The following is a 25852-nucleotide window of genomic DNA, read 5'->3' as shown; positions in this document are numbered from 1 at the left end:
GGACAGAAAACACCTATGACCTGGGAGACAGGCACAACAGCTGGATGCTTCTGCTGTGAAGATCAGTGATGACAGAGTCAATAGCACTAACATTGAATTCTCGCTATGCTTCACATTTAACTCTACAACTGACAACGATGTGAGCTCAGTTCTGTCAGAACAAGAGCCTCAGGCTGTCTGCACACTCCGGGTAGGGGAGACATTTAACATGTTCTTGGTGGAGTAAGGAGGACTAGGACAATTTCTGACTAAAACCTACTTTGTCCTGTTTAACTTACCTACTAGTTGCCTACTCTTTCTCCTATCTCATGTGACCAGCACAGGGACTCCTGAGTAATTATCTTGTCTGCAGAGGGGTGATTTCTAGGCATTACTGTGATGAGTACTTTCTGCTTATTGCTGCTGGCAAACTGATAAAACCACTTTTGCATTAGGCTGCAGGGTCCCAAGCATAACAACACATTAAAATGACCACTGCTTTCTTCTCTAGGCAGCATAGGCTGCAAATATTCCCAAGCCATCACTGTCCCCTTGCATCACAGGGGAACCATTTTACTGTCCTTTGACCACATTAAATCTCTCCTGGAACTTGACTATTTGGCAGTGACAGCACATGTGGCAGCTCACAACTGTAACAGTATGTCTGAACACAGTATAACAGTAACAGCAATGATATCAGTGATCTTGGGAAGCACTTATTCCTTAAATCTTAGCTCTGTTTGCAAGAGTACTGTGGCAGCACAGGAAGAGCAGCCTGGTATTCAGCACACATTGAAAACCTGCTCCAGAAGCAGGGCAAAGACAAGTCACTGCCAAAAGCAAAGCTGGCAAGTCTTGGATGGCTACACTAGCAAGCCAAGTTTGCAGTGCAGTAACTGCTTTACCAGCTTTTAACCCAGCACACGTGTAAAAGGAAAGTATAGGGACCACCTGATCTTCCTTGACTGCAGATTCTCAGTGTAGCTCACAGCAGACCAAAGACCAATGCCCAATGTCAAAGGCATGCATGCTCTACACATTCAGCTAAACTCTCTTGCGTTTGCTCTAAACAGCCCCTCCTCAGTTCTTCTGAAGCTGTGTTGGCTGATCCCTACATTTATTACAGTACCATGGTTCCCTCCCCAGACACTGTAAACACCACAGTTCTTGAGAAATATCAGGGAAAATGGTGAGATTTACCAACATCCACATACTTCTTCAAGGGGAACATCGCAGTCACCCATCTGGACTTCGTTCTCTGTCCTCTGAGCCACAAAGACATGTTTGATGCTAGGACAGTTCTTTACAGCTTTATCCACAGTTGTCTTCAGCTCTATGATTCGGCCGCCCCTGACTCCCTGGTTGTAGGTGATGACTGCTTTGCATCCAGCTAAAAAAAGAGGGAATTAGTAGACGTACCAGGCTATTTTCTGATACATGTACTTTGCTTTCATTACACTGGGGAATGATGTAGAGCACATCACACGTGATAAATACTCAGAACTTGCATCAATCAAAAGATGGCAAAACTATTTTAAATCCTGAGAATTACAGAGATTAGAGGTAGCAGGGACCTCCAGAGGTTGTCTAGTCCATTCCTTCCACCCCAAGACAGGGCCAGTTCCGGCTAAATCATTACTGACAGCTGTCAGTCTAATCTTCCTAAAATGCTATTCCACCACTTCCCCACCAGTCTGCTCCAATGTCTGATTACTATGAATATCAGCAAATCTTTCACAATGTCTAACTTAAGTACTCCTCATTGCAATTTAATTCAGTTTCTGCCCTGTTAAAGTCAACATGCAGAACAGTTTACTTCTATTTACATATGTAATTGCATATATTGCTTCTCTAGGCTAGCAGCTCATTCACTGAAACCAGTGAAAGTCTTCCTACAACTTCAGCAGGCTTTGTTGAACAAGCACATTCTTCACTCCCTTCTCATCCTCTCTTTGTGAGTGCATGTAACTGTCCTTTCCAAACTTAACAGCGCTAAACTCAGCACCCTCTTAGAGGCACATGGTTGTTTCATGTTTAGAGATGCCTGCAGCCTTTCTAAACCTCCAAGGACTATGTGGGGAAACTTCCTGGAAGCCACTGCACATAATAGCACCTTAGAGGTACAGCTGCAGAAAAGTGACTCTTTAGCCCATCACTTCCACACCAGCAGCCAGAAGTGAGAGACAAACCAAAACATGCACTTGTTCTCTGTAGATTAACTCTGCTTAAAAAAAAAAAAAAAAAAAAAAAAAAAAAAAGAAGAAGAAGAAAGGATAAAAACTGCTGCAAGATTTATTCTCTTGCATTAGCCATACAAAAATAGATGTAACTGCTAAGATGTAGGCCACTTGCTATTTTGTTCCTCTGCTGTATTCTAAGCATTACTTTTTATTTAATCACATTACAAGTGCTTTGGGTTAAAAAACAATTCTGTGTGTTGGCACAGTGGCTAGCACAGTGGGGCCAGGTTGCCAACACTTCATTGCTGTATATACAATACTGCAACGTAGGCTGCAGAACCAGCATCGTGCATGAATATCAGGGAACCAATCCAATTTTACTGTAAAAGAATAAATCAGGCCCCATTCCTCATCTCCTGTTTTCCCTCTAGCTTTACAGTTGTCTGGCAAGAACTCGGAGCAGACTGAATTTTAAGCAACTTATAAAGTACTTTAAAGCCAGAGGATACTGTGTCTGCCACTAAGGCTCTTCATAGTACTTTTCACAGACTGCTGAACTATCCAGCCAGTTGAGTAGAAACGTTTTCTATCAAGAAAACATGGAATTTGGATAAAAGCATATCTTGGAGGGTGCTGAACACTGTATGAAGGGGTTTGTTACCCAGCTGCATTTACTTACAGTCCATGATTCTCCCAGCTAAGGACTCCGCACTGAATCCAGCGAAGACCACAGTGTGAATGGCACCAATCCTGGCGCAAGCCAGCATGGCTGCCACAGACAAGGGAGACACGGACATATAAATTGCAACCCTGTCCCCTTTCTGTATCCCATATTTCTTCAGGGTGTTGGCGAGACGGCAAGTCATATCCAGAAGTTCCCTGCAGCACAGAAGCAATGTCTTCATGAGATTGCACAACTTGTTTTACGTGGGGGAGCAAAAAAGGACGAGTTTGGACCCCGTGAGGCATCATGACCACTTCTGGACATCGCTGCCTCAGCAGTATAAGGCACACTGACTTTTGTGTCTTAAAGGAGAGTGGGCCTATTCAGAGCCAGCCTGCTCCCGCCCTTGGGAAAGGAAGGACAGGGAGACAGAGAACCACGCTAGCTGCAGAAGGACGAACAGCCACTGCCCAGAGGAGGAACTTCCCTTGCCCTCACTGATGGGCTCTAGCCTGGGTAGAGCAGCCAGCAAGCTTGTGGCTGCCTCCAGAAGTTGGTGTCCACTCATTTGACCTACAAGCTCATAAGGCTCAGTCAGAAGTTGCCAGAACAGTTGTGAGATAAATATAAATGGAAGCCCAGTACTGTTTCTTTTATGTCAGGGAAGTTCTGGAAGCACTTTACAGCTAGTAGTTTCTAAACTAAAAGGGTAAGCAAATTATTTGCATACATAGGGAAGAAAAGTGAAATTAAGCCCTGAAGTATTTGTGTGAATCATATTTTACAAGATTCTCATCAACAACCGGATCATGTACAGTTTGAGTTTGTCAGTTTGTCTTTCCCCTATCATGTAACAAAATAGTACAGTCCAGCCACACTTAAGATACTGCTGCCACAAGAATAAAACCACAACTACTTCCTCACAAAAAGAAACCTGAGAACACTGAGATCAGGAACACTCAGTTCACAGTGTTTACCACTGTGACGTGCTAACTTAACAGAAGAAACATTCCTCTAAGGAACAAAAATGCACTTTGTGGACAAGGATTTGCATGTGTATGTGTTCTGATGCCTGCACCAAGAATAACAAGATTGCTGCCATGCCTGAGATCGAGATATTGCCCTATCTCATGAACTGAACAACTCCATGTTCACAGTGGAAAGGCTCCAAGAAGACAGGTAAGTCCAGGATGCAGCGTCAGGCGAGGAGCGAGCTCATACCAAGGAAAAAGATGACCCTCACAGAAGGCAGCAGAGCCTTCCACTGACTGATGCCAAGAAGAGTCTCAGAGTCCTCTAGGAACAAAAATTGTCATCCGGGTGCAGAAGCTCACTGAGTATCAGGACCTACAGGAGAGAAGTATCTTCTATTCCTTAGCACAGTCATCTTCAATCTGTGACTTGCAGATGATTGGCGGTCTGCAAGCTACTCCAGTGCAAAAATTAAGAAAAACAAATGCATTTTGGGGGAGGGGTCTGTATATCAAAATAAGCTGTAGAGCACAAATCTACCAGTGTATCCTTATCCCCAGGGACTGGGCACAGCTTTAAAAAACCCAAAATAACAAGCAACTTTTCAGTTAGTGGCTATGCCAAAAATAAAATGTTTCTGATCAGCCAAAAATTGTTTTCTTTCTTTTTCTAAACCGATGCACACTGGAAAAAGGCAAAGTCGAAGTGTTCCACAACAAAACCATGGGCTGAGAATAATTTGGCATCTAACTGGTTTAGGATAAAATCCTATATGCACTGTGAGGGCAAGGAAGCAACAGACATAAAGATACAGGGATGACTGCAGGGATACTCTCTCCCTGCCATTTTTTGAAGATAATCAGCCTTAAATCCCAGCCACAGCACTTTCTGTTACCTATTGTAAGAGTACTTCTGTAACATTAATAAATAGATCATATTAGTAGATCTACTAATAAATCTCCCCCCCCTCCCATAGTGACTTGGAGGGGCAGCCAGACGTGCGCAGTGCCAAGGTTCATACATCCCAGCCTCTGGCAGTAGCCAGCAACAGCTGCCACAGCAGAGAGATTGCAGCCTTGTAGGAGGTAGATATCGAGTGTCTTTCCCCTGCACTTAATTTCCTCGTTATCTCTTATAACTAGAGGTTTGCTTAAGCCCTAAAGCTCAACATATAATACCTTTTCCCAAGTGTTTTATAAACACAGTACTGCATATTCTCACTATCTACATAAATATGCAGTCTGCTAGCTGTATTTTTTGCTTACTTCTACAAATTCATGAACTGAACAACTCCCTACAATAATGAATTTTCATATTTGTTTTTGCTTCTTGTCTTAAAAGGTCATAAAAGGTCTCAACCTGGATAAATATAAAAGAGAGAGAACAAAATCAAACTTTGCTGCTGCCCAACTGTAGAGAGCAGAAAGTGAAGTCCCAGGTAGGAAGCTGTGAGAAAGCAAAAGAAAAGCCACTTATCTGCAATGGGAAAACATGTGAGTGCTTTTAGACTTGCAACCACTTCTATTCAACAGAAATGCCAAGAGACCTCCGGCTGGTGTGTCCTTCCTGAACAACTCAGTGGTTCACTTGCTTAGTTAGGACTCAGTAATAGTGATAGCAGAAGCCTCCATCAGTTTTTATGAATAACCTCGATTTAACACTTGCTTAATGAGAATGTGTAAGCACGCTGATAAACAATAAGGAGTCATTACATGTGCCTTCATGATCTTCTATTCATCCCCAGATCTATTTGCTTTGCCTTTGTCAAAAGGCCCAGATGGGAAAGTCATGCTCCACTCTGTTCCCTCGGAGGTGGAGCACGTGAGGGAACAGACACAAAGGTGAAGGGGTCATAGGGAAAGTGAAGCCAAGATCTTCATCACAGAAATCCACAAATCCCTGAGCACCAGGCATGTCTTCTGGCTCCCATAGCAGCAACACACATTTCCTCTCCGGTTCAGAAAGGGAGTTAGAAGAAATGCTGTTTCAGGAGTCCTGTCCTTGACTCACTTACTCCTTTCCATGCTGTTTGTTGTCTAACAGCTGTGTGACAAGTACACACTAGCAGTTCAGCATTTACAGGACTTAATCTAGATGCCTGTCTCAGGATGACATAAGCATCCTGCAGGGATGCTGCCTCAGCCCGCAAGTTTGACCAAACACCTCACTATTACACAGAACTGGGTGAGATAGATCCATCACGCTCCTTGCGTGCTCTATAGAACTGCATCCTCCCCACCCGCAACAGAAGCTAAACTCGGCATTGCCATCACGCAAGGTTGAAAGAGCAGTGAGCAATTTGGATGGCCTGAAACCCTGTGCTGCCTGACCCTTTGCAGAAAAGCTCTGGCAGTACCATCTAACACAGCTAGCCTTTGCACAAGAGGAGAGCTCTTCCCCACTCACACCCCAAAGCATGCTGTGTCAAAAGCAAGCCTCATCAACCACAAACATACACCAGACGCTGAAGTGAGTTGGACACTGTCACCTTGGAGCCTGTAAGACACTGATAACCAAAGCATCTTCATTTGGGTTGTGCCTGCACTGAAGCATGTGGTGCAAAGGAAGGCGAGCAGAAGCAGTTGTAGAGCAAAAACCTCTACTCTAAAAGGCCTCAGCCTTTCCAGTAAAGGATAGAGCTTGGCTGGCCAGAGGCTTGGAGCAGACATATACTGCTTCTTCAAATCACAAAAAGAGAGAGAAAGGTGAAATCTAAAGTAATGCTTGAAGTCTTGCCCCCTGCCTGCACTTGCAAACAATTTCAATTCACTCAGCAAAGCAGACTGTGCCGACCAGGACATTACACTCTGCAGAAATGGAGAAGAGAACCACCTGGGACTGACAGAGGCACCAGGCATACCAAGCACCCCAGGGACAGCTGGCTCCCTGAACGCAACCCTGACAGGAAACAGGAGGATCTCAGTGGAGCAGCTACCGGAGAAGGAAACGTGCTGCAAATAAAGGAAGTGCCCAGCCTTTCTGACCACAGGAAGCTGAGAAACTGCAAAGTCAATTAATGCACAACAGATCACAGCCCCTCTGCCAGACAGATTTTAAAGAGCAAATGCAAATCGAATGAGCTGGGTAACAGGACTCCATATAGGGATCACTTTAGTGGATAAAGTATCAGGGTAGAACTGAGAAATGGGGAACCTGCAACCAGCTGGACTCAAGAAGCAGTTAGTGCTTGCATTACCACAAGCAAAGAGATCCTTTAAAACAAAGCATAGACATAGGACATAGTAGAAAAAACAGGGACATGGCTGATGTATTAATAAACATAGGCAGGGAATGTAAAAATAATGAGAAGTGGAGGAGATTCTGGACTTGCTTTCAGAAAAAAAAATATCTTTCAACTAAAAATACGGACAAGAAGTCTGACCCATTCTTTGCACTGTAGGTGTGAAGGGAAATAGCTACTGAACATGGATTCCACATGAAGGCAACCAGGCAGAGAGCAAATAGCCAAAATGAACTAGGAAATGGCAGTTATGTCAAACAGATCCATTTCAACTCTGGTCTCACTCCACCTTTGCAGAGATGGATCTAATCTAGCTGCTCAAACCAAGCACCTCCAAACTCAGAGGGAAGCACTGTCTTAACCCACTGACACACCTGCTAAAGGTGTACAAGATGCAATGATAGGTCTTAAACGCCATGCACAAGAATACTAGAGCCAGAGTCAGCCCTCCACAAGCGCCATCAGAAATGTGAGCAGGAAGAAGTTGGGTTGCACATAAACACCCCCTCCAGGTTAGTAGTGACTATCCTGTTGTAGAGCTAGTCTTGGGTTTCCTCCCTTGGGCCACTTCTGATCTACTGCCCATTCATTTCCATAAGGTTTGGAACAAGCCCTTCTCATAGCCATTTCATGTTACAAGCTGCTGAGTAACAGCATGAAAAGTAGAGTCTGCTCCTGTTGTTACCCTATAGTCCTGTAACACAACAGGTCACAGGCTTTGTACTGAGTCTGAAAGGCCTGGAGAATGAAGCTTGTTAGGCTTGCTCTGCCTAACTTTCCTTGACATATACATATATTGGTTTAGCTGTAACAGCAATTCTCCTAATTGATCAGGTGGCTATGACTAATCTGGTTTACTTTTGTTTATCTTTCTATGGTACAATCATGGTTTTATGACTCTAATATAATGATGTAGTACAGAAAAATACAAGTCTGGTAAAACAGAGACCCTGAGAATTGGAGATATAAGCATGAGATGACAAGAGATGGGGCACTGGAGACCTCATGCTACGATCAACTCATCTGAGGTCTGTTAAAGAAATGCAAAGCTGGAGTTGGAAAAAAATGGTGTTGGGGTAACAAAGAGAATAAAGAAATAGTATCTAACAGATGTAAAAGCCACTGCAGATAGTAAATTTGGATGTAACATGTATCTGCAGACCAATGAAGAAAGATCAAAGCGTAAAAGCACAACAGCAAACATATAAAAATTACCCCAAGTGGGTCCTAGAGTGATGGAGAAAGAAACCATCAGCAAGAACATCAGGTTCCTATTGGCAAAGGACTCCACATGCTGATGACGCAGCACAAAGCTCCACCAACATTAGAAGAACACAATCAGCCCTAGGACCCAAAGCAGCAGTGGAAGGGTGAGCATAACATCAGGAAAAAGTGTAGTAACTAAAAAGTGCGTGTATAACAATTTTAACTATTATTACTCTTTCTAGCTAGATCTAGACTAATAATTATTAATCTGGACTAATAATGATTAGACTGTTAAGATTTTAATTGTACTAAGAATAAATTCTTGCCTTTATACAGGTAAATTGTGCTTTTTTTCACCCGTAAACAAGATTCTAAGTGCTAACACTGTTCCATTCTACGGACTGATCACATTTTACACAAGCTTTTCCTCAGCTATCACAGCATCACTTAAAAGCTCAAGGGCTGCAATGCTGGCCGTTCAGCAAAACCGGTAAATCACTGTTCAGGTCAATATTTCTGTTTAAGCTATAATCTAATGGATACAGTGCTTCTCTCCCTATCTTTATGACATCTCCACTCAGAAACTACCAGATCATATTTCTCCCTGCTCTCTTCCCAGATATAGCGGTGCCTGTGTTTCCAAGGCCCATCATTCAATGTCTGGAACAAAAACTCCTCTAAAACCAACAAACAGCCATTCTGCGAGGCATTTTAGAGATGCCTAACAGAAACATTCTTTCTAAGAACTCTGATATTATCTTTCACTACAGCAAGACAGCCTGAAGCTTTCTAAACAACAGAAGCCAATTCTTTTTACATGAAAAAAATGCATCAAAACCTTCTTCAGGGAACAGCGTTTTGCACAGCATTTCTAGATATTTTGCTAATTCATCTAATGCTTTCTATAGGCTTTAACAGTATGTTTTTAATTAAAGAGCTTTAGCATAAACCATGCTTTCTGCTCTTTCAGCACTAAGACTGGGTTGAGTGTTTCTTGCAGTGAATAGTTCATTTCCTGGAAATGAAGTCTGGATCAGGCTGAAACTATTTGAAAATTCAGATCAATTGCACCATCTAGTTTATTAAAAAAAGAAAAAAAAAGATCTAGGGCATCTCTGAGCCCAGCACCCTCATCCCATTTCCTAACTGTTGCTCTACACGAGTTACTACGAAACGGCCAAGATCAAAGGCTGTCTCCATACCTCAGGACAACAGAGACAAGGGCACTGATGCTCAGGACACTGGTTCACGGCCTCTGAAAAACAAGTAGGTATTCCGATCCCATCTCTCCTTTCTGCATCAATGCTTGGGCCACAAGGATAATGCACAAATCCAGTCACTCTCATTGCAGCTTCCACGAACAGTCCCTCAGTTTAGCCCTCCATTTTCCTCACTTCTTGCTAAATAAAGAAAACACACATTCCTTTTTCACCTCAATATTTTTCAATTTGAGTGAGAATAATTGAAAAATACAGGGTTCAGGATGATTTTTCTTTAATTTCAATTGCTAAGCCAAGAAATCTACTCCCACAATCCTCCAGCCTTTCTTCAGACGTTCAGAAACCAAGGTGAGGACAAGCCCTTGCAAACGTTTTCAGGTGAGGAAGTGAAAAGTCCCCAGAGCTGCCTTGGATGGGGTAAGCCTATAAGCCTTGCCTAGATTTATTTGTGAGTTCACCTTAAGAAGCCAACACTGGAAAGACGGTAACAGTTTGCTGTCACTGAGAAACCCTTTCCACATTACGCAACTACAAATACCCACGTGGCTTTTGAACTGCCATCTCTGCTGCAATCTCAGATACAACCTTAACTGTTTCAGCCCTGGCTAAGAAACCCCCTCACTGGGGTTTCTCTGGAGGATGCCGTGTCTCGGCTAACAAAGGTGCTCAACCATTACACCTCTGCACATCTCATCCTCACATGTTGAAAAGCTGCTCTGGATCCTACTTCCTGGCCTCTTAGCTTCTGCTTTCTTCTCCTTAACTTGTACTTTACATTCTGAACTCTCCCTCTCCCACAAGCTTTTCTGCACCAGAGTGAGCTCCTTTGTAAATTAAAACTCTTCTGCTGATACCCAGCCTGAAAATCTTCCCCAAAACAGCTTAGCTCCTGCCTACTGCTGCCCAAGTCTTCTTTGCATGGCTCTCATTGGCAAGATCCCTTTCCACAAAGCCGCATCTTGTTCAGACAGCTTGCTCAGTCTGTATCCCCAGCCCAACTCTCCCTCTGAGAAGGACTCTCACCCTCCTTCCATGCTAGTGCAATTCCTTTGCGACCTGATATGCCGCCTGCTCTTGAACAATCTGCCAAAGCTGTGACCCGTCCCGATGGCTGACAGAGGGATTCAGCCAATTAGCAGGGTATTTTTCTACGCATGCATCATTAATTTGCTCCCCTGGGCTTGTGTACGCAGGATTTGCAGTGCTCGGTAACACTTGTTCACAGGTGGCTAAGCCATGCAAGCTGTGGTAAACACAGGAATGCTGAAGAGAAGAAATAACTACACTGCAGTCAGGGGGAGGTCTGCTGTATTTTCACCTGCTGTCTTTAACCCTCCCTGTTGTTGGGTTTATAGAGGCTGTAATCCAACAGCTGCAGCCATGAACTGTCTGCTTATATACCCAACTGATAATAGAGCACGCAAAAATCTAGGCTCAGCAATCCCTCAGGAAATTCCCCTGCAAGGTTTCAAGGCTTTCAGGCCCTGGCAAACCCACAGAACAGGACAAAATACTCCCAGCTGGGTTGGACGCTTCCACCAACAAATTCAACTGGCCACTGACGGCAGTGTGATCCTTCACGTTACCTGCAGCAGGTGCCCTGCTGTTTTACCTACCAGTGCCCTACCAATTTACCGTGTTTCGGCCTCCAGAGAGCCAAAGGTTGACATGATCGCTCCCTCCTTTGCAGACTGCGGCCACAAAAGCTCAGGACGTTGGCATGACCTGTTGCTGCAGAGCAGTAAAAAAAACCCAGTTCTCCTGTCTTCTCATTCAAAACTGGAGATAATTTGAAATTTAGGCGAATTTCTACTTGATAGAAAATTAAATTTTGGGGGGGCGGGGAGGAAGCACAAGAGGGGCCAGATACCTTTTTTTCCCAAAAGGCTAAGTTGCATTGGCTGGAGAGAGAAGATAAACCTCAATAGTGAAAAAGATCATTTGAGATAAGGTGCAAACCAGTGACCTGAGCAGCCTGATGCTATCATGCCATTTAACCTCAGCTCCAATGTCTGGACTACCTCAAACGCAGGTAGTGAAAGGTGCTAACCCATCCTCCCTACTGCAGGAGAGAGGTGCTGAGGCTGCTCTAGGAGCCACGTGCCCTCCTGAGGGTTAGTGTCTCTCTCTTGGGCAACCCTGGGCTACCAGGAAAATGAGAAGCAGTAAGGAGGACTTTCCAAAGAGGCAATTCAGTTTTATAGCAGAAGCTTTTATAAGAAGTTATGTACTCATTACAGGTGAGCTGGTAAGAGCTGCAATAACCATTCAGCAGCGCTGAAAGATTTTGCTCGCTGCTTTTTGTATCTTTGCCGATAAGGTGATATCAGAATTCCCTTCCTGGGAAGGAGCACTTAAACTATGTTGTATAAACACAACCTGCCTGGTTGACAGCTGTGGACAACCGCAGCAGGACTCAGAGCACAGCCCCACCAGCTCTTTGCCCACTGCAGGCCGAGCAGTTAGTGGGCTAGCAGAAGCAAACAGTGGCTCTTACTTCTCCCAGGGCTAAGTTGGGGCAGCACTGCCAAACACCACTGTATTTCCAGCCAGTGCATGGAGGAGGCCCTTCTGCCCAAATGATCAAGCATATATCCCTGAGGAAGAAGCCATTCCAGCCCTCTTCCTGCACAGCAGCTTGCTTCCTTTGCAGGCTGTGATGGGAACAGGGCCAAAACTCTGCTGTTTGCTTGCCACTGACAGCTCCCCAGAGGAGTAGGGAGAGCATCCACACCAGCAGCTTTATCTTTCCTCATGCCTCACAAGAAGAAAATACTCCCACCAGCCAGCTTTGCAAAGCAGATAATGAAGAGAATGGGTGCATCGTACTCCCTAGCACTCAAGTTCTAGACACATCCAAGCTGAGCTTCCAGGACCTTCCTCAAGGCTCATCAGTGATGACATGACACATAAAGTGTTTATGTTCCTAGTGCACAAACTTAAAGCTCTTGTCCCATTAACAATGCATCCAAATCCTAAAGATAGGAGCATGTTTTCTCTGCCACAGAAGCAAAGATCAGATACCAAAGTTTAGGTCCTCCTGATACCCAGCATCCCTTTCATGACTCCAGCCTCCACTCAAGGCCTGTCCTATACTGAAGCCAACATGCAGAGATTACCCTACTGCAGAAAGCTCACTGAGGATTGTTGAACTGGCATCACAACTTCTGTGCCACCTATTTTGCTAAAAAACTTCCCACAACAAAACTTCTAGACAAAACAAGATGTTACTGTAAAAGGTTTTCAACTAAGCTCAGCTTCAGAGGGAGGTCAGTACCAAAATGCCTTGGAAAACCATACTGCTTAGTTTAAAACCTTTAAAAATGCAGCCCAAAGTCCATAGAAGAGGCTGTTATTTCAAGATAAAACATGATGCTTTTCTTGCATACAACCATATTATACCACTGCTTTCAGTGCAGCTATTCCTGACTTAACAGTGAGATGTGGAGAATAAGGCAATCTGTCTTCCAACTCTGTGGAAATTCTCTTGTTAAAATGTGTCACCAGAATGCAGCTACATTTCACCACAGGTACCACCAATATCAGGCAGAAACAGGAACACGGCTCTCCGAATTTGAAAATCGAGGTTGTCCTTCACCTAGATATTCTCCTTTTTGGTTGCTAGGTATCAAATCTTTGCACAGCAGCAAAAAGATGGGCTCAGTTTTCAGGGTGGGCAAGTTGTCTTCAAGCCACTGCAATCTCAGGTCCACAGGCTGATATATGCTTTCCTCCAAACATACTTTTGGCATGCCAGGGGCCAAGAAAAAACAGTTACTATTCAGAAAAGTCTTGTCATTCCTCATGAGATCCCAAGGAGACAGTTTGAGGGCTTACTTCAGAGTATCTCAGCACCTTTCAAGTAGCAGAGCCTAAGGGGGAGGCTAGAGTTGCCTTGAGTGAAGCTGTGCTATCTGATGAGCTGCTCCTCCTCTCAGGTTACCCAGAGCGCAAAGTACATCAGCCAGTTCCCACCTCCGGTCTACCCCATTTTCACACCTGGGACATGAAGAGAGCAGTAAAAGTACATATATCATCCCAAGCTCTGGGAGAAACCCTAGATTCTACCTCCTTTTATACCACCGGGATGGCAAAAGCACAATTCAAAGCTTTTAGCTAAGCTACTAAGCAGGTTACAACTCATTTATATCACAATATACTTACAGAGCAGGTCAAATAACAATGCTGAGATTAAGATAAACTAGTTTCTTCCACAGTTTTATACAAGCCAGCATTTATTTCTGCTGTATGGTGTACTAACCTATCCTAGCTATTAGTACACTCATTTCTCCCTACTGACCAGCTTTGTCACTTCAAACAATGATGTTTTAGGAAGCTTGATAAATGTCAAAGGTGAACCAGCCTGGAATCTATTTACGATCAAAAAGCTCTAGGAATCCCAACTGTCCACATGCTGCAGAAGATAGCGTGTAAAACTAAGAGTCAGATGGCAGGACTCTGCGTCTCCTGTGCTCTCTGATCCAGTGGATGATCAAACATCTAACTGCCTCAAGGAAGCACTGAAGAATGTACATGTCTGGGCAACCTTTAACCCTTATTAGACAGAGACAATGCAGGGGGCATTTTTGCATGCAGGACTGTTGTCTCACTGAAGGTATGGAGACACCATGGAGGAGAGAAGTATGTTTGAAGGCTGCCATCTTCTAGCAAACCCTAGCACCTGTAGCAGCAATTACTAGTTGGCATCACTCAGAGAGCCTTAAGGTTGCTCTAAAGTACACAGGGGATAGGATGATAAATATAAATACATGGAACTTCAAATTACCTCCAGCAAGGATTCAGTACCATATGACTGACCAACAACACAAGTTGTTGTTTGCACCAACACGTTTGCTGCTGTTCTGAAACTGAAAGCTGCTCATGAGTTTTTACCATGGACACCCTTAACAAGCAAAACTAACTGGCAGGTGTGAATGTAAGCCAGGGAGAAGCACAAACTCTTTCTGTCCTGAAAGTTCCCACTAGGACAGAAAGCAACCACAAGCAGGCCTGATTAAACCTATAACCAGGAGATGCCAGATCAGAATCTGCAATTTTCAGCTACTGTTGCTTATTTATATCTGTTGTACCTCTTATGCTGCAATATACTTATTATGTAGGTGTCTAAAATCAGGAAGACCTCCTCATGAAGAACCCCAGGTAAAAGTATCATTTCTGGGTGAGAACATGACTCCATTTATCAGCAGCCATCTCATCATCATACGACAACCTGGCAGCAATGCTATGGCTGCACATCGTCAGCGCTGGGTATCTTGGAAGAAAGCAGTTAAACGGGCATCAGATTTCAGAGAAGCAGCTCTTTTCCCAGTCCCACAACATTGCCAGGCATGGTAAAGCTTTGTGAGAAGCTGGCATACCTGTATGTAACATGCACTGCAGATCCAGGCTCATCTCTCTCCCAAATCAAAGCCACTCTGTCTGGAGATGTTTGGACATGTTGATCCAAGCAATTCACTGTAAGAAAACAGAGGTTTAAACAAAGCCTGATCATACGCAAGGTGTTCTGTAAACTTAGCTTGGTCAAGTATAAAGGCAAGTAAGCATAAGATGATATACCAACTGTTAGCTAGCTAGCCATGCACTATTATGACACTGCGAAAAGCTGTCCTTTACCGATTTGTAGTAACATACTATACTAAATCAGTACAGCTGCCTTAGAGATGGCAACCCTAAAAGAGGCCCTGGCCAGTTCAAGTCAGCTCAGCTCCACTGACACCAAAATGAGTTGTGTGTAAAGCAGCAAAAAATCTCTTCCCTGCTCCCATCAGCATAAAGAAGAATTGTTCCTGATGATGTCCTCCCCAGAAGAGCATTTCACTGCATAAATCTGACAGACTGTCTTTCCTAATTTGCCTTTTTAGCACTTTATCATTTGAATTTTTTAATTAGAGCTCATGCAAAACTCCCCTCCCCACAAACAAGCATAATTGGAGGACTGAACCTCTCACCTAAATAAAAATATCTAAAATCTGGGGATCTAGCATAAGCTCACAGATTACAGTGGAGGTCTAAGAAGTCAGGAACCAGGAACTGTGCACAGATAGCAACACAGGCTGTCAGTTCAGCTTCTCTAGACATCTGAGAAAGGTCTTAAACTGTGTGCTTTACCTCCTAAAATGTGAAGGCAGAACTACCTCCTGGAGTACATCCCTCTCAAACAGCTGTAGAGGAAGCCTGGCCAACTACGTGAGATGGGATGGTCCAAGTGAACTGAGAGAGCATTTACCTTAAAGGAACTTTTAAAGAATGCACTCAGGGAACTTGCCTGCATGTTCAGCATTGCCTCATGGTTAGAGAACAACTCAGTAAGGTATTAACTCCAGGCCTTCACTAAATTTACTTATTTCACCACACGCTTCTAAAGGCAGTTGCTTTATTTCAATAGACTGTTATAAAAAACAGTCAGGCACAATGCTGCATAACTCATAGAGAATTCTAAAAAAAGATGCAGTATTTCAGGTTATGTTTCCAGGAAATATTGATACTTGTGGGGAAGGATTTTATTTTTCCATATAAATTAAATGCAATGAAAGCTAACTATTGTGTTGTCAGAATTTGTGATGTTTAAATAAGCTACAGCCTGCTACTGTCTGCTTCTGCTATTCCCTGATCAAATCTGAATTACAATACTACACATAAGGTGAGAACGAGTCCCTAAACATGGACAGAGGTAGGATTCCCTCAGAATTGAGCATATTTCACTACAGAACAACTGTCAATCTCAAAAATATGGTCCCCAAAGAGAAAAAAGAGCTTCTTTTGTTGTTTAAAGTCTTTTACTTTTTAATGAAAATTCCCATAGAAATACTATAAAGGAAATAAAACAATTCCTCATGTCATCTTAGTATGACACGAGCTGCCAAATGCTCTCCTCAGGAATGCTTTAAACATTTATTATACAGCTTCCTACAAGAACTCTTTCATCTATTCATAGGTAATTGATGCATTTTGGTGTGGGACCCTTAGCAAATCCTATCTCCAAGTTCACTGTAGCAATACCCTTATGTATTGCGCCACACTACCAGTAAATCACATTAATGTGGATTCGTTTCCCCAGCAACATTTCTTCCTCACGAGCAGCAGTATTAGCTTTCAGTGAGAATGCAGTAAGCCTCAACTGAGCCAAGTGTGAGCTTTAGCTCTTTGCTCAGTAAGAACTCATAGGTGAATCAAGCCCAAATGCTATTAATTCCTTCCTGCTCTTACAACTGTCTTTCACTCACTTTGCAGAAGAGAATATAGTGACTTTCTCCTCATGGCTACACAGCAATGGGTTTTCCATACGCTTTCTTGCCTCCATGACAGTGCTTGGAAAAGCATATGGAAACTATTTAGATGAGACTCGCTCCTGAGAACCTGGTGCATGGCAAGTGCAGTAAGCTGTTGGGGTCGTTCCCTGGTAAGATGCTATATTGCAATAAACCCACAAGGCCTAAATTTCACATTTCCTGCATATGCTACCAAAAGGTCTCTCCAAGCAAAGAGCAGTAGGTTTTTTTTTTTTTGTTTGTTTGTTTGTTTGTTTTTTTTTCAGTTGCCTACAATTCAGCTATGCCTGGAGAGGGGAATATAGGATGCTATGGAATAGGGACCAGAAGTTTCCATGTTTACATAGTCAGTGTTCAAATCAAGGGACAAAACCAGAGCCTTTTAGGAGAAAACCAGTCATTCAGCTGTAGCCAAATATCAAGCTATTCATCTTTTTGTGCTTTAAAAGAAAAAAAGCAGCAACAGGAAAACTTTTTAATTCTGTGCATCTTTCAGTAGTCTATATTTTTTTTAACTATGCAAAGAAAAGCAAGTGGCATGTAGTGCCTGCAGAAGGAGAACCAGATGCAAGAAATGCATTAACAGTCAGATCCAGCAATACCTGGATTTTAGACACTTGGCCCATGGGGGTTCCAGAACAAGGTATTGGCTCCACTACCCAGAAGAAAGAAACAGATCTAAGAGTCTGTGCTCATCCAGGATCTTGCTCTCAGCAGGAGTAACTGAAGTCTTGTTACAGAAGCCTAGCTAAAAATCTCACTTCTCTTTGGATCCTGCGTGCTGGAATCAGGGCTGAGCACACAACTTCCTTCATTTGGGTTCCTTGGGGGTAGATGCCCAGCAATGTTCTTTGGAAGACCTGAGGAGGGTTTGCTCTTTTGTTCTGAAACATGGTGGTCAGAGATGTTACAGTTTATGTATTCCTAACAACCTAGTGTTTCAAGCACTCTCTCCAGCTATGAGAGATGAAGTTAAAAAACACTTCCTCATTAAAGACTTCACCGCCAAGTTACTCCCTAGACAGGGGCTGGGGCTTCATCCCACTGGATGAAGCTAGGCCAGAGCACAGAAAAGACTTCAGGGCAGATGGGGCTAGAAAGAAGCTAGGAGGTATTTAGGACAGTCAGAGGGAAGTGCCTGGGCTTCAGCCTCCTTCACGTTTAGCCTGTTTGAAATAGCCTTTGGGTCCTGCAGAAATGGAACTGTTTCTGCCTGGCAACTTCAGTTCTTTGTGTCACCTCATCTGCCTGTCCCTTATCTTCAGGAACTGCAACATTGGCTATGGCAACAGCTTTACTGTGAAACATAGCAAAAGTCAGCAAAAGACATACCTAAACACCTAAAGAAATACCTGAACACTTAAAGAACACTGCCTTTCCTAGATCCTCCCTGATGTGGGTCGAATAGCACTTTACATGACAGACTTGGCTTACGTGTGCTAACATAAGTCAGCAAGAGCAAGACTTCTGAACGGGATGCTGGCACTTCACGCTGTGCTCACAGCAGGTCTCAGCACACTCACAGGACATTTCTCCCTTACACAGATATTCTTGCCTTTCGCAGCCTCCCAGACAAAATAATCATAGCAACGTATCTTCCATTTCTTCATGTAAGTGATGAAGTTGGAAGAAACAACCCAAATCAGCTTCTCAGTTAAGAGCAAAAAGAGACTGCAGCTTCCTCTGTAAAAGACGAACTGTCAGATTTATACCACTCTCCCTTGGTTCATTCACCTCTGCACGGGCACTGCCGAGTCCTTGCGGTTACAGGGCTGCAGCGGTGCCCAAGGTGGGCAGTGATCACGTGGCACCCTGCACCCTGCTGGGTGGCCCAAGAGGCCCTGGGGTGAGGAGCGGCCCAGGCGCAGGAGAGGACACAGTGAGGGTTATTAGGGCCTATTCAGGGTTATCTGCAGCTTTGGGTATTTTTCCCCTCAGTTTTGGAGTATTTCTTAACGCCACTGAGGTTTTCCGCGGCCGGCAGCTGATCGTCATCCTTCGGTGAAGCGCGTTCCTGAACCGAGTTCCTCGTTCTTCCCCCCCCCCCCCCCCCCGAAAGGGCCTTGAGCACACAGCAGCGCCGGGCAAACCGTTTGGAAAGCCCAAACGCGGCCGCCGGCGCCACTGCGGCCGCCTCGGGCTGCCGCGACCCCCGGGGTGAGCTGCAGCGCGCGCTGGCTGCCGCCCCAGGCGCCACTAACGGCCCCAACGGCCGCCGCCAACGGCCCCAACGCCCGCCACAGCCACGCGGGCGGCCCCAACGGCCGCGGCGCCGCGGCGGCCCGCGCCGGCGAGGCGGAGAAGAGGCCGCCGGGGCTGAGGGGATGCCCGGCGGCGCCGGCCTTACCGGAGACGTTGAGGCGGCCGCCAAGGAACCAGCGGGCGGCGCCGCCGGCCGCGCCGGCCTCGCACGCCGTGTGGAAGGGGCTGTCCCAGCGCAGCGCACCCCGCGCCACCTCGGACCAGAAGCCGCCGGGGTCGCGGGTCGCCCGCTCCTGCCAGGCGCTGTAGCCGCCGGGCGGGCTCGGAGCGGCGCTGCTGGCGCAGCAGCGGCCGCCCAAGGGCCCCGGGCGCCGCGGCAGCGGGCCGCGGAGGAGGCTGCGCAGCCCCCGCGCGCGGGCCGCCGCCAGCGCCATGGGGCACAGCCCTGCTCCGCCGTCGGGGCCGCGCCGCTGCCGGCCCCGCCAGCTGCGGCGCCGCCCCGCCAGCCGCGGCAACACCCCTCGGCCGCGCCGAGAGGGAAGCCAGCCGCGCGGGGAAGGAGCGCCCCGGCCCGGCCCGGCCCCGGCAGCGCCCCCGGCATCCCGGATACCCGGGGGACCCGCCATCCGCACGGCCCTGGGAGCCCTCCGGCGCCTCGAGCGACCCCAGTGCACCCACACGGCCCTGGGAGCCCCCCAGCGCTCAAGGGACCCCCCCCACACACACACATGGCCCTGGGAGCCCCCCAGCACCCAAGGGGACCCCCCTGCGCCCACACGGCGCTAGGAACACCTGGCACCCACATAGACACCCAGCACCCACGCGCTCCTGCCCGGCCCTGGATACAGCCACAGCACTCACACAGGTTCTCCCCAGCACCCACAGCCCTCTGCACCCAGAGACAGCCACCCAGATACCCCCCCACACCTTCTATCTGCACAGCCCAGGAACAGCACCCCTGCACCTGCACCCAGAGATACACCCCCCCACACACGCACACCCCGTCATCGTTAGGGACACGGGCGCATAGGTATGGTCAGCTGCTGCCTGCACAGGCTCACGTGCAGCACCACTCAGCACACACACCCTGTTGCATCAACAACACCCGTATGTCGCCAGCCACCGCACACCGTAACGTCCCGCCAGGGAAGCAGCTCCCCGAGCCGCCGTATCACGGCACCCCACCTTGCCGGGAGCACGGGGCAGCTGCACAGCCTACCAGCGGTGCCCTAAGCTTGGCACTAGCCTGGCGGAGCGGCCACCTTCATCCTGGCTTTGCAATGCAACCTCTCAGCAAGGAGCAGCATTTGTAACAAGTGACCCCGCTCTTCTCCCCCGGGGCAGAGCAGGTCTTCTCTGCTGGACTGCAGACATTAGTTCTTTCGGGCAGTCCGGTCCAGCCTCCCAGCAACCAGCTTGAAAGCTCATATTTGAGTAGCAAGTTTGGGGTATCTTTAGGAAATGTCAAACTACCTGAGCACTTCCAAAATGCTAATTCAACTAATTCCCTGACCTCTTGCGGTCAAAGCACATTTCACAGGCAAGAGTAACAACTTTAACCTAGCTTTTCAGCCAAGTTCAAACTTTTTCTGGCAGTGGCAGTGTTTTCTGTAAACTTTCCTATCCTACAACTATCACCAGACATTTTATCTAGACAAACATAGTAGATTTTATCAGGATTCGGATTTCTGGCACTTCTGATGTTTTCAGTTGTGTTTCCTAGGTAGCATATGGGAATAAACATACTCGAAATCCCTTTTAAAGTCAAAGATGTTGCTACACTGCTAATATAACTCTTTATCCCTTCCCTGGCTTTTGAATGTGTGTATTTCTTTTTCCAGCATGAGTTATAACCAACAACACATGTGCCACCTTGTGCTGGAGAGCAGTATGGGAAGTTGTTCATGATTCAATTGGTTTGCTTAAAAATTGCTCAAAATTTTTCTATTAGAGAGATTTTTATGAAAAAAAAACAGGTTTCCAGCTAAATGCTTTCCATGAAAGAAACAAATGGAGGTTTGGGGGGAGAGGGTTATCGAGAAACTGAGCATGAAATTAAATTCTTTGGGTTGAGAGCCTAACTATTTAATTTGCCTAGGTTGCTGCAAACCTTGAAATTTCCTGGGAATGCTGCCATTTTCCTGATTTCTTCTATTTGAGACTGATTTTCCTTTTCCGCTACTGAGTTTTGTTTCTCTCATGCTTCTACAGACCACCCACTGCCCCCGAATTTGGACGTTTTCCTCAAAAAAAGCTATGACCATCCTCAACACACTCCCGTGTGGACAACAAGAATGCCCAGGTATGTTGCACCTCTGTGGCGAAGGTCCAGGAGCAGCGCTGTGCTGATTGCAACATGTCGCACAGGGGAATGCACATCTACAGCATGGGCGTGGGAGAATGTGCACACACGCTTTGGGGCATGGGTGCAACGCACATCTGGGGACGTGGGATATTTGCAGTGAGCACCTATGATGAAAGGGAGTATGCCCAACCACAGTGCGCAGCACAGGAATGGGCACATTTGCAGCGTGAGTGCACAGGAGAGCACCCACTTAGCATGCTGACTGTAGGAGCGTCACGCTTATCTGTGGTCTGAGGTGCAGGGTTACAAGTGCAGCACGAGTATCTGCGGATCAGAGCGTGGAGGATGGCGCATCGCTGGTGCAGGGGCACGGGGGCCTGCCCTGGGGCGCAGGGAGGGCAGAAGCAGCGTCACATCTGTAACGCTGTACTCAGCTGCAGTGTAGCAGCAGCTGCAGTGCACACACGTGCAGTTCGAGGCACGGGGGGCAGTGGCCAGCTGCATGCAGATCATGGCAGTATCCAGCTGCAGCCAGGCAGACATGTGCTGGGCATGCATCTGGGAAGACTGCAATGCCATGTACAGCTGTATGCCCGGTAGAGGTACCGTGCTCAGCTGCACGTAGGAACAAAGTCTGCTGCTCCTGTGCAACGTAATGCCCATTTCTCTGTGTGCAGAGCCAGCATCAGTAACACTGGTCCTGATGTGCTACTGTGCCCAGCCCTGGGCTATGGGTCTGTTTCCAGCCCTGACAGTGCAGGATCCAGCCGAGGCCAGCGCTGCCCGAGGCGCAGTGTCCAACTCTAGGCCGGGGGTGCTGATCCTGGCACCAGTGCTGCACCTAGCCTAGACAGTGCTGGTGCTGACACTCACAGTGCAGCATCTGGCCCCATGCTGCTAGTGCTGGCGCTGGTCCCAGTCCCAGAGCAATGGAGCAAAAAGCCCCAGGCCAGTATGGCTGGAGTTCCTGGCACCGGTTCCACTGCTAGCTCAGAGCAGTGCCCAGCCCCATGCTGGCAGCAGTGCCAGGCCCGGTGTAACGCAGCGCCCCAGGCACTCGGGGCCGGTGCTGGTGTTGGTCCCGCGAGCACAGTGCTCTTCTCCAGGCCCAGGGTGCCGGCGCCAGTCCCGGACCCAGCGCAGCACGCTCAGCGCAGCCCAAATGCAGCGCCAGCCCTGTAAGGACGGGGCCAGGGCTGCCCCCAGTCAGTCCCGGTGCCGCTGCTGCCGGCCCGGACGTGTCGCAGCGCCCGGCGGGTGCCCACGGTGAGGCAGGCGCTGGCGGCGGCGGCGGCGGCGGCGGCGGCGGCGGCGGGGCGGGCCCGGGGCGGGCCCGGCCGGGCGGGGGCGGCCCGCAGGTGATGTCAGGCTGATGCTGGCGGTGCGGCGCGCGGTGCATTGTGGGCGGATCCCGCCGCCCGCCGCGGCTCCGAGGGGGAGGATGCGCCCGAGGCCGGCCCTCCCCCGCCCCGCAGCCGCAGCGCGCCGGGCCGGCGGCACCGAGCCCGGCGAGCGGCACTGAGGGCGCGGGGCATGCGCTGCCCACGCCGGCCTCAGCGGGAGGCGGCAGCGGCGGGGCAAGGTGAGCCGCGCCGGGCCCGCGCCGCGCCGGGGCCGCGCCGGCCGTTGGCGGCCGTTGGCGGGGGGAGGGGCGTTCCGCAGGCGGTCGCGGGGCTGGAGGGGTTGCAGGCCGCGCCGCGCCGCGCCGGGCCTGCGCGGGGCATTTCGGGAACTGTAGTTCGCCCCCGCCCGGAGCCAGCGGCGAATGGGGATGGAGGCCGCGCCAACGACTCGGCTTCCCAGGATGTCCCGGGGACTGGGCGGGCCCGAAGCAGAGCGACGGGCCGGCTTCGCCAATGAGAAGCCGGGCCGGGGTGGGGCGAACCATCTGCCGAGAGGGGCGGGGGATGGCGTGCCGGCAGCTGCAGTGCAGGGGCGGACGCGGCCACCTCCTCGGCGGGGGAGGCGGGGCGGCCCGAGGTGAGGGGCCGGGCCGGGGAGGTCGGGGGCAGCGGCGGCGGGGTTTCCCCGCGGCTCGGTGCCTCGTGGCCGGGCTGGCGGCGGGCGAGCAGGTGCTGGGCTGCAGGCGAGGCCCCGCGGAGGCGCCTGGGCGGGGAGGAGCCGCGGACAAGGCGGTGGGAGCGCGGGTGGGAGCCCACGCCTGCCCCCACCCCCTCGCCGCCGCCCCTCCGCCGTGGCCCCGGGCTGCCGCGGCGGGGCCTCACCCGTCACCTCCGGCGGTGTCAGGGCGGGCCCGCGGCGGGGGCGGCCCAGCGGCCCCCCTCGCCTCGACGGGGGGGGGGGGGGGATGCTGAGGAGCGCAGGAGCCCGCGGGGCGGTGGCCCGGGTGGTGGCAGCGCAAGTCGTGCGCGGCGGCCTGGGAGGGGGACAGCATCGCCCGATCCTCCAGCAGCATCAGCAGCGGCGCCAGCCTCGCCTCGCGGCTCGCCTCGAAGTTTATGGGTGAAGCAGCCCGCGCAGAGGGCGTTAGCAAGGCTTTGTGCCAGTCACAGCAGGCCACGACCCACTGGGAAGCGTTAGGCAGGTAAACGTATAGAATATACCATTTTTTTGCAGCCAGGCCAGGCCCTACGTGTGAGGTAACGAGCATTCCCTGGTGTATCCATAGGTGCCTCTTGAATGCTAGGCAAATAGGCGGTTTTGTAGGGGCTTTGGGGGAGGGAGTTTTTTCCCTGTGTTATCTTGGGATAGTCATCTGGTGCTTGGGTTTGAGGCTGGCTGCTGAGCGTTTCTCTTCATTAGCATCCTTGGGGTAGGAGTTGTTACCGCTTCAAGCGTAGCAGAGTTTTCTGAAGATTTTTAGGCTGAAGTCTCATGCCATTGTATCTTAATTGTTCATACTGCCCAAACTTGTGTTGGCAGATGTATCTCCAGTTGTTACGCTTTCGCTATGTGCAGGGAGAGAAGGTATCCGGCAATCTGGGTCCAACTCGCCGACAACTGTCAAGATGAACACCATGACCTTGAGTTGGATCTGGTATTTAACAAGGAACTAGAATACTACATGAGGCACTGGAGTAACAGAGTCACACATCAGTTTTGCTGATTCAGTGAGCTGCTGAGCTCAAGACCCCCTGCTGTTTTCGGGGGTAATTTGTGTACTTGTTTGCTGATGTGGTGTTATTGAGCAGTCTAGTACAGCTGTATAATAAATTGTTTGCTCTATATTTTTGAATTTCCTTTGGCTTCCAAGGAGAAAGATTTGATTGACAGAAGAAGAGGTTTCTTAATTTTACTGTAGCAAATGATTTTTTTAATATTTTTTGTATTGTCACTGAAAATGCTACCTTTTAACAACAGATTTCCTTAGCAAATCACAGCAGAGATTTTGTGTATGAGATAACTTTTTATCTTTTTCTTTATATGACAGAAATTTAGTCTTATGTTGTATGTGAGATGAAGTATGCTACTTTCTACCTCCACGCTAATGCTTCGGGCTACTGTGCCCATATAGATGCTGTGACTAAAAAGCTGTGTGCATCAGTACTGTTAGGGTAGTCATTACCACATTTCAGTCTCTTACCTTCTTTTGAGATTATTTCTCAGTATTATAAGGGATTTTTTTTTAGGATTCTTGTGTGCCTGTGGTCATCCACCTGTGATGCATTTGAGAGGCAAGATCAGAAACTTTTGAAATATGATGTTTATTGTTTTGTGTCATGTTTACCCATTTTACTTTTGTGTTCTACATGCTTTTGCATGCTTTATGATAGATCATATTCATTTAGGAAAGGCCAGAGTTACTCATCTCTGTCTAGTGAATTATCATCTCCTTGTAGGTCAGTTTTTAGGATCACAGGTTTGGGTTAGGTTTAGCTCAGTTGGTTAGAGCATGATGCTAATAATGCTAAGGTTGTGGGTTCGATCCCCATACAGGCCACTCGTTTGAGAGTAGATGATCTCCAGAGGTCCCTTCCAACCTTACCAATTCTGTGATTCTATGAAAAATGTTGGAGGGGACCTCTGGAGATCATCTAGCCCAACGCCACTGCTCGAGCAGGGTCACCTAGAGCACGTTGCACAGGATCACATACAGGCAGCTTTTGAATATCTCCAGGGAAGGAGACTCTACAACCTCCCTGGGCAACCTGTTCCAGTGCTCTGTGACTCTCAGTCTCAGGCATACCTGCCTGCTCTGTTTTCTTGGAATAGTTACCGCAAGGAAAGTCAGATCCTTATCAGTGTTCTTGGGCCTCCAAAATAAAGTGTGTTTGGTGTAGGAAATCTATTTCAACAGCTCCTAGGACTATGTCAGTGAAGTGTTCCCTTTCCCCCCAGACCATGTATTTATTTCCCTGCCCTGCAACCTCAGCATTTCTTTTGTTGCTAGATGAAAGTACAGTGGTATAGCCAAATGTATCTCCGTACTGCAATAGGGAATCTGAAGCTCTTCTCTAAAGCAGGCTGTTGGTACTCAATGTTTTCTAGACCAGAAGTGATCAAACACATCTAGGAAGAGCTGTATCCCTCTTTCTTATTTATCTTTAGCCTTGGAATCCCTTCATGCTGTTTCTTGCCTTCTTCTACCGAAAAAAATGCCACATCACTTTATAGCCCACTAGGTAGCCCCCTG

The 25852-nt window shown here is 48.0% G+C and overlaps 1 protein-coding gene across 2 annotated transcripts in view; it reads right to left on the bottom strand.

Annotated features, from left to right (window-relative positions):
• ACSS1 (acyl-CoA synthetase short chain family member 1) overlaps positions 1–19387 on the bottom strand; it is a 50694-nt gene extending 31307 nt beyond the window's left edge. For both annotated transcript variants that reach the window (XR_009957802.1, XM_062571310.1), the window contains exons 1-4: positions 19099–19387; positions 14841–14937; positions 2839–3038; positions 1194–1369 (exon numbers count right to left, since the gene is read on the bottom strand). Coding sequence is in view for 1 of the 2 variants with exons in the window: in XM_062571310.1 (XP_062427294.1) it covers positions 1194–1369; positions 2839–3038; positions 14841–14937; positions 19099–19387 (762 nt within the window). In the remaining variant the exon portion in view is untranslated. The remainder of the gene's footprint in view (positions 1–1193; positions 1370–2838; positions 3039–14840; positions 14938–19098) is intronic.
• Between the last annotated feature and the right edge of the window lie 6465 nt (positions 19388–25852).

The sequence above is a fragment of the Rhea pennata genome, chromosome 3, assembly GCF_028389875.1.
Source record: "Rhea pennata isolate bPtePen1 chromosome 3, bPtePen1.pri, whole genome shotgun sequence".
In the NCBI taxonomy this organism is placed as follows: Eukaryota; Metazoa; Chordata; class Aves; order Rheiformes; family Rheidae; genus Rhea; species Rhea pennata.
This window is presented reverse-complemented; position numbering and strand designations above follow the sequence as displayed.